The 9,445-nt window shown below is 37.9% G+C and overlaps 1 protein-coding gene across 2 annotated transcripts in view; it reads left to right on the top strand.

Annotated features, from left to right (window-relative positions):
* The first annotated feature begins 49 nt into the window (after positions 1 to 49).
* DBF4 (DBF4-CDC7 kinase regulatory subunit) overlaps positions 50 to 9,445 on the top strand; it is a 36,284-nt gene continuing 26,888 nt past the window's right edge. For both annotated transcript variants that reach the window (XM_077857098.1, XM_077857097.1), the window contains exons 1-3: positions 50 to 334; positions 1,575 to 1,744; positions 8,040 to 8,219. In XM_077857098.1, coding sequence (XP_077713224.1) covers positions 289 to 334; positions 1,575 to 1,744; positions 8,040 to 8,219 — 396 coding nt within the window. In that variant the 5' untranslated portion in view covers positions 50 to 288. The remainder of the gene's footprint in view (positions 335 to 1,574; positions 1,745 to 8,039; positions 8,220 to 9,445) is intronic.

Below are 9,445 nucleotides of genomic sequence, written 5' to 3'. Positions count from 1 at the left end.
AGAGGGGGCGGGGCGCGCGTCCGGGCGCCGCGGCCGCGTGACGCGTTTTCAAATCTTCAACCGCCGCAGCCCTCTCGCTTGCGCCCGGCCTCTTCCTCCTCGGCGCCTTGGGGTCCGAGCCGGGCCCGGAAACCCGGACGGCAGACGCGGCGGCTCGGCTGCGTGGGTGTGGTGGTCTGCGGAAGGGGGAGCGGCGGCCGGCGGCTCGGGCGGCCCCGACGAGGTGTGTTTCCGCGGCCGCCCGGCGCGTCACTCCCGAACCCAGCATGTAGGTGCCGGGCGGCTGCCATGAACGCCGGAGCCATGAGGATCCACAGCAAAGGACATCTCCAGGGTATGAAGCCCCTCCCCCGCTGCAGTCCCTTTAATCCTTTCCCGCCCTCGTGGTTCCGCCGTGGGTTGTTTCAGAGTTCTCCCCCGACCCCAGGCCCCTGTTCCTTTTCCTTTCTGGCTTGTGCGTCCTTCTCGGTGGCCTGAAGGAAGGCTCGGTCCAGGGCTGTGCCTCCGACGGGGAAGGGCTCCCAACCGGGCCCCTCGCGCGCTTCGCGCTCCAGCCGCGGCCCCCAGTTGCCGGTGGTGCTTGGGCCGTAAGAGGGGAAACAATGTGCGGCCCCGGGAGCTGCGACTCGGCTCGGGCCCTTGAGGCTGCGGCCGCTGCAGCCTCCAGTTGCAAAGCAGGGGTGCGCGCGGCTTTTAGGCTCTTGGTCCAATTCCATGGTGGTGGGTGGGCTTTTGGTCGTATTCTTAAATTTATTTTTCCGCACTCAGTAAGTTAAGAGACTGTCTTTCAAATACACACGTAGAAGGTGTCTGTTTTCAACATAATAGAAACGAAAACAAATTTCCATTTTCGATTACTTTGTATGGTAAAAGGCTACAGCTTCCGAATTTTTTTTTTCTTTCTTTGTAATATGTCTAGAATATGTATGTCGTACATATATAGGGATTTTCAGCTTAAGAACAGATTGTGTTCCCAAAGTTAATTTTCAAGGCACGTGTTTAGGTCTCAGGTCTGTTTTCAAGGGAAATAATGAAGTGAATGGTGCTCTGGCTCTTCAAACGGATCATTTAGTCATTAATGTGTAGACAGACTACAGGAAACTAAGCCTTAGAACCTTTTGAGGACTAGATTATCATGTGTAACAGAGGGTTCTTTTGTGTGTGTGTTGGTAAGTGTTAAACAGAATGGCAGATGTCCCGTAAATATTTCTTGAGTAAATACCCCTTGGAGTTTACATCCCAAGGAGGAAGGTCTGTCAAAAGGTTTTATATAGTTCCACTGTAATACATAAAAACATGAACAAATGCGTGAATATTTCCTGCAGCTTCAACTATAGGCTGTGAACGATGATTATTTTACAGTATGGGATCTGTTAAAACAAATATGGTATTCTGGTTTTATCCTAAGTGATACTACGAAGGAATACAGTAAAATGCTATTGAGTGTTTAATTGGTGGTATTATAAAGATTTTTTCCCCCTCTATGAAATGATGACTGTATAAAAAGTATTTTTAAAAGAGAAATTTTCTGTCCACATAAATCATGATCTGATTCTACTTTTTTTAAACAACAGGTGGAATCCAAGTCAAAAATGAAAAAAACAGATCTATGAAATGTATGAAAACTGATAACAAACCAGAAAAATACAAATATAAGCCACTCTGGGGAAAAATATTTTACATTGACTTACCTTCTGTCACCGTATCTGAAAAACTCCAAAAGGACATTCAGGATCTGGGAGGGGTAAGTCAAAACTATACACTTTGACCAAAAAAATGAAAGCTTATAACTAGTACTTTCTAATATATAATCATTTTAGATTATCATTTTGGGAAACGTAACCACCTAGCTTAAAATTTTTATCAGCTGTTTAACATTAATGAGAAACTTTGTTTTAACCTTTTGTAGCCTAATAGGATTTTCAGGTTTCTGTGATTTTGAGTCTAATGTAAAGTTCACAAAGTGTGGGAAATGTGACTTCCTCCCTTGTCCTGGTGGAACCTTTGATTGCCTCGTTGTAATGTTTGTATGTCCTCCAGATAGCAATAACTCCTTGATTATGATTGTTGGGAAACTACATAAATTTGTCTGGACTTGCATAACAGGAAGAATGTTATTTGCATAACATAGAGAACCTCTTAGAACCACAAAGAGTTAAATTACTCTGAGTGGTAACAGTCTTAATGTCATTAAGGGAACAGAATTTGGGTTTAAGAATTTTGAAAACTGGGATCCCTGGGTGGCGCAGTGGTTTGGCGCCTGCCTTTGGCCCAGGGCGCGATCCTGGAGACCCGGGATCGAATCCCACATCGGGCTCCTGGTGCGTGGAGCCTGCTTCTCCCTCTGCCTGTGTCTCTGCCTCTCTCTCTTTCTCTCTGTGTGACTATCATAAATAAATAAAAATTAAAAAAAAAAAAAGAAAGATTCATTATTATAAAAAAACGTAAATTTTAAAAAAAAGAATTTTGAAAACTCTCTACCTTATACATTGTGTAAATAATTAAGAAAGAAAATTTTAACAAGTGAGGTTAAGAGTTCAATCTTCCTAATTCTTCCTGTTTCTTAAAAAGGTTTGTGCTGTACTTTGAATTTGTTGAGGTTAGCATCTTTGAATGTGAAAGAATCCTGGCATTCCTAAAATAGAAATCTGCAGAACATGTAGAAAGTTTCTTGGTATTGTTTATTGATGTGATCTTCACTTATCTTTGAAAAGCTGTTCACTTTACTTTTTGTTACTCATTTTCTTTTTTCTTTTCTTTTCTTTTTTTTTTAAGATTTTATTTATTTGAGAGAGAGAGAGAGCATGCAGGGGCAGGGGCAGTGCAGCCCTGTGGCTGAGGCAGACTCCCCGCTGAGCAGGGGGTCTGATGAAGGGCTTGATCCCAGGCCCCTGAGATCATGACCTGAGCCAAAGGCAGACACTTAATGATCTGAGCCACCTAGGTGCCCTTCTTTACTCATTTTCTTAAAACATCGTACATTTGTCACAGCAGTAACATGTATCATAATAACCATATGACTGCATTCCTAAAAATCATGTTTTGTAGGCCTGCCACCTTTGAATAAAGACTCCTTATTTTAGAAATTAAGAGCTTAAGAGTCCAGAGAAGTGAAATGACTGGTCTAGTGTAGGATTAGCCTCCTAATTCCCAGATTTAACATGCTACTACCATTTTTGTCCTACCAATTAATGGCTACAAAGTAGCTGATACAGTTTCATAGCTTTCTCAAATATGATGAATAACCCATTAATCTTTATGATCTAAATCAGTTATTTGATTTTTTTATTTTTTTATTTTTTTATTTTTTGAGAGAATGAGAGAGCACTAGGGGAGGGAAGGTCAGAGGGAGAAGCAGACTCCCTGCTGAGCGGGGCCACCTGATGGTGTGCTCCATCCTGGGACTCTGGGATCATGACCTGAGCTGAAGGCAGGTGCTTAACTGACTTGAGCCACCCAGGTGCCCCTAAATCAGTGATTTTAGATTTATATTTTTGGTAGTGGAACCCTTCAAGCAAAATCATTCAGGAGTCTAATATATAAAGCCAGTAAAAGGAAACTTCTACCTAAACTAAATGGTTCTAGTTAGTACAGAGATGGTTGTCCTGCCTCCTTTTCTTCTCACAGCAGTTCCTGAGGCACTTGCAAGAAACAAGTTTTGAATTCACTTATGCACATGATAATAGTTTGGAGACCTTTCAGTTTTAAACACTTCAAATTTTTATCCTGAAATGGTTTGAAGTAGACCACTGAAGTAAAGAGCATATTATGAACATAAGTTTTCACATTCTTTTTATGAGCTGTGGATTTTCAACTGAATTTCATTTACTAACTGTACTTCTTAATTTCCCTTTAAAATTTTTTTTGTGATCGATTTATAATCCCTCTCTACACTATCTTTCCAATTATTCAATGATGTCCTATTTTCTGTTCTTCAGACATGACTGTCGCTCTCCTTTAAAAAAGACTTCTGTATGGTGATGTGTTACATGAATTGTAGAGGAATCTTGAGCTGTAGACACTAAGAGTTTTAGGGTTCAACTTCAAGAAATACTTAGTTGAATAGATATTCCTTGAAAGGATGATTCTTCATTTTGTAATTTATCTTCAGATTATTACCAGTGTTTTCTTTTTCTGTAATTGTCCACTTTATGCATTTGTTTGTTACTCTTGATGAAAACATATCCCATTTATCTGGAGAGTTCAACCACTGAAAACACAGCAGTGAAATTTGACCTAATAGGGAACTATCTTTTCAATAGTGGCAATGAATGTAGCTGTTACAAAATTATCTTAAAAAGGACATGGAATCAACCATATTTAGGTCCATATCTAAACATTCTGGGCTAAAATAAGACAGTTGGAGAAGAACAAAGATGTAAGGATAAATGCCTTGCATTATCATGAACTTGAAGACAGTTACTTGTTTGATGTTCGTTGTAACTGTGAGTGACTCAAAAAGTTTCAGGTTTACTCTTTAAGAGACCTAAATTCAACTATAACTGATAAATTGAAGACCATGATGAAACTAAGCACTAAGGAATTTGGTATTGTTTTGGTAGATTACAAAAATGAATCTTAGGTCTATCCGGCTTTTAACTTCTGATTTAGGTAGAGATTGCATGGGTATAATTAATTGTAACACAACATATAATATCAACAAGGAAAAATTACTTCCACCTAAGAAAATCTTGAAAGCTCTTGTGCAAACACAATTTGAAGTTAGCTTTGAAGAATAATTATGATTTGGTCATGTGGAAATTTATTAAAAAATTAATCCACTAGTGTCTTTCATTTGGTAGCACTGTTTTAGCTGCTGGGGATGCAAAAAATACATAAGATGTATTTATGCATCTACTGCTGTTAGTCTGTGGGAATATCAGACACCTAAATAATTTACAGATACAGCATTGTCAGTGCTTTAACAAAAGTTATGTAGAAATTGCCATCAGAATACAGAGAAGAGGGGTGCCTGGGTGACTCAGTCTTGCTCCCAGCTCGGGTCTTGATCTTACAGTTTTAAGTTGAAGCACCACATTGGGCTCCATGTGGGGCATGGAGCTTACTTAAAAAAAAATACAGAGAAGAAAATGATTAACTTTGCCTTTAGGAATCATAGCAGAGATAGAGTTTAACCTAAGTCTTGAAAGTCTAGTAGGAATATATCAGGTAGAATGGACAAACTAAATAGAGGGCAGAATATATTTAAAGTTTATCTATGTATAGCGGGAGCAACTGCTAGTTACTACAATGTGACTTGAGCTTGGGATTTAGGTGGAGGGAAATAGCAAGAAACAATGTTATATTGGTGATATGATAGGTGATTAATATCCAGAATAGGTAAAGAACTCATATAGCTCAACATTGAAAAACAACCAATTAAAACATGAGCAAAGGACTCAAATAGACACTTCTCTAAAGAAGACGTACGCTTAGCTAACAAGCACATGAAAAGATGCTCTCCATCCCTAATCATTAGGGAGATAAAAATGAAAACCAAAAGGAGATACCATGTCACATCTGTTAGGATGGTTAGTATCAAAAAATGTAAGTATTGGCAAGGATGTGTGGAGGTTGGAACCCTTGTGGGTTGGTGGAATTGTAAAATGGTATAACTGCTATGGAAAACAGGTTATACCCAAAACAATTGGAGCAAGGCCTTGAAGAGATACTCATATACTCGTGCATAGCAGCATTATTCACAATCGACAAAAGGTGAAAACAACCCTGATTTTCATCTTCAGATCAGTGGATGAACAAAATGTCTATACGTACAATGGAATATTATTCAACCTTGAAAAGTAATCCCTTGCTAAAACATTCATGAACCTTGAAAACACTGTGCTGAGCAAAATAACTCAGACACAAAAAGACGAATACAGGATTTGACCTATATAAATTATCTAGAATAGTTAAATTTGTAGAAGCAAAGTAGAACACAAAAGGGGCTGGGAAGAGGATAAAGTGGGGAGTTACTGTTTAATAGAGTTTTAGCTTAGGATGATGAAAAAGTTTTAGAAATGTGTAGTGGTGATGGTTGCTCAACATTGTACTTGTACTCAGTGCCACTGAATTGCATACTTAAAAATGGTTAAAACGGTCAATTTAATAAGTATTTTTATCACAATTCTTAAAAAATATGTGGGAGAGTGGTTCCTTTTGAAAAATTAGAACCTCTGGCGGTGCTGAGGCCATATAATTATGAAAATGAAGAAAGCATTTAATGTGTAAATTGTGCATTTATATTCCTGTTGGCCCTTGTAAGACCTTGTAAGTCATAGGGTAGCTCTATTTTTAACTCTTTGAGGAACCTCCATACAGTTTTCCAGAGTGGCTGCATCAGTTCACATTCCCACCAACTGTGCAAGAGGGTTCCCCTTTCTCCACATCCTCTCCAACATTTGTTGTTTCCTGTCTTGTTAATTTTCCCCATTCTCACTGGTGTGAGGTGGTATCTCATTGTGGTTTTGATTTGTATTCCCTGATGGCAAGTGACGCGGAGCATTTTCTCATGTGCTTGTTGGCCATGTGTATGTCTTCTTTGCAGAAATGTCTGTTCACGTCTTCTGCCCATTTATAATCCTTGAAATAAGTAAATGTGGTATCTTGTACTGGTTGATGAAAATGCTACTCAGAGCAAAGAGCAGTAGCAAGAGGGCCACTGGTGTAAGCAGCAAATTTACTTAACACTTAGATGGAATTTATTTATCTGTTAAATATTTTGCTTCATTTTTTTTAGTGTTACCCTTTATGTGATGAGATCCAATAGAAATTAAATATAATAGCTGTTTAAAATATTTTAGAAATCTTTCATTTGTGCAAATAGTTAATGATTTGCAAACAGATTTATTTCTGCTTTAATTTTCCTACCATTCAATATGAATGATCTTTGATAACATTGACACCTGGTACTTGTGTTTATAAATTCAGGATACAAGCAGGGATTTCCAAACATTTTAGTAGGGAAATTATCTTCAGTCTTATACTCTGAGGGTGAAGGTCCCCTTCTTCCTGTTAAAGTCTTATAGAAAGATGTTAACTGATTTTGAACTATCCTGCCTGATATTATAGCCATCAGCTATTTAAATTTAATGAATACTGTATTGAGTAAAAAATTCAATTGCACAATCACATTTGTTACCTTTGTTATATTTTAAGTGCTTAGTAGCCACATGTGGCGAGTTGCTACCATATTGGACATTGCTGATAAAAGAACATTAACATCATTATAGTATGTTTTACTGGACAGTAGTGCATTAGAGCGTGGACTTGGATCAGAATGTCTGTGTTCAAATTCTGTTATTTACTATGATGTAACCTCAACCAAGTCATATCACTTCTCTTTAATTTTCTTTTCCATAAAATGTGGATATTAGTAATATTATACCATGGGGTTGTTACATGGATTTTTTTTTTAAAGATTTTATTTAAAAGAAAAAGATTTTATTTATTTATTCATGAGACAGAGAGAGAGAGGCAGAGACACAGGCAAAGAGAGAAGCAGGCTCCATGCAGGAGCCTGATGTGGGACTTGATCCCAGGTCTCCAGGATCACGCCCTGGGCTGAAGGTGGTGCTAAACCACTGAGCCACTGGGCTGCCCTGTTATATGGATTAAATTAATTGGGATATATAAAGTACTTAAAAATTGTATCTAGGGATGCCCAGTGGCTCAGTGGTTGAGCCTCGCCTTTGGCTCAGGGCCCGATCCCAGGATCAGGGATCGAGTCCCACATCGGGCTCCCTGAGAGGAGCCTGCTTCTCCCTCTGCCTATGTCTCTGCCTCTCTCTCTCTCTCTCAATCTGTGTCTCTCATGAATGAATAAATAAAATCTTAAAAAATAATAGTATCTAGCATATGCTGGTTGTTATTGGAACTCCCATTGTACTTCCTCAGAACTCAAATTCAGAATACTATATAAAAAAACACTAATTTACAAAATATTGAAATGCATCAAATTGGTATTTTACACTGTACCTGAAATATGAAATAGTTAATGGTTTATATGGCTTATTTGAAAATACTTTGTTTTCCTTTAGCGAGTTGAAGAATTTCTTAGCAAAGATATCAGTTACCTTATTTCAAATAAAAAGGAAGCTAAATTTGCACAAACATTGGGAAGAATTTCTCCTGTACCAAGTCCAGAATCTGCATATACTGCAGAAACCACTTCACCTCATCCCAGCCATGATGGAAGTTCATTTAAATCTCCAGATTCAGTAAGTCTCTTCAATGCACTTTGAGACGTTCAGAAAGGCTATATATAGCCTGAGGATCTCATGGTTTTCAAGAGTAGACTGGATGCAGAGTTTACTTAGGTAGAACAGTATCTACATATGGGTGGCTTTCCAATCATTAATAAGGTTATTGTTTTAGGGAAAGGTGATTTTTCTCCTAATATTGGGGTTATATTCTGCTAAATTAACACTTTTGCCTTTTAGGATGGCTTTTATTTTTAAGAGTTATTTACAAACAACTAGCAAGTAAGAGCATATTATTATTTATTTATTTATTTATTTATTTATTTTTTTTTTTTGCATATTATTATTTAAAGTAGAAGTGGAAACCTTTTGTTTCACAGCAGGAGTAAGCAAACTATGGCATGGGCCAAGTTTTTTTTTTTTTTTTTTTTTTTACACAGCCTTGAGCTAAGCATGGTTTTTACATCTTCAAATGCTTGCTCAAACATTGAAAGTATTTTGTGACATTTAAATTCAGATATCAATATCCATAAATAAAGTTTTATTGAAATACACCCAGACCTGTTCATTTACTTTACATATTAATTGGTTGATTTCCTGCTATAAAGGAGGTATTCGATAGGACAGATGCATAGGTCTAAAACATGTGCTATCTGGCCCTTTACAGAAAATATTTGCCAGCCCCTGTTTTAGTTACTGATACCATATCTCTGTTACTTCATTGACAAGTTAGAAAATAGAGTGAAAGATAAATTGGGGAGAGGGAAAAATAGAAATACATACAAGAAGAAAAGTCAAGGAAGGCTTATGTATTTTTTCACTTTAGTGCTTTTTTGGAGAACTGAGATTATACTAGTGGCTATTTCCAAATGGTTGCTTTTGTATCATTTTAGTTGCTTTTCAGAGTTCTGTTTAAAATGTGAAGTACCATATAAAAATAATGTCTGATTTAGTCATATTCTCACATCTTCATTTGAATATGAAATTAGAATCTAAACTTACTCCTTAATTACAGACATTTTACTACAGAACTGATGTTTGTTATCATTCAATTATTTAGTTGCTTTACCAAAAAAAAAGAGCATTTTTTTTTTTTAATTTTTTTAAATTTATTTATGATAGTCACACAGAGAGAAAGAGAGAGGCAGAGACACAGGCAGAGGGAGAAGCAGGCTCCATGCACCAGGAGCCCAATGTGGGATTCGATCCCGGGTCTCCAGGATCGTGCCCTGGGCCAAAGGCAG

This window comes from Canis aureus, chromosome 18 (genome assembly GCF_053574225.1).
Source record: "Canis aureus isolate CA01 chromosome 18, VMU_Caureus_v.1.0, whole genome shotgun sequence".
Taxonomy (NCBI): Eukaryota; Metazoa; Chordata; class Mammalia; order Carnivora; family Canidae; genus Canis; species Canis aureus.
The sequence above is the reverse complement of the archived record's forward strand: the minus strand, read 5'-3'. Positions and strand labels throughout refer to the sequence as shown.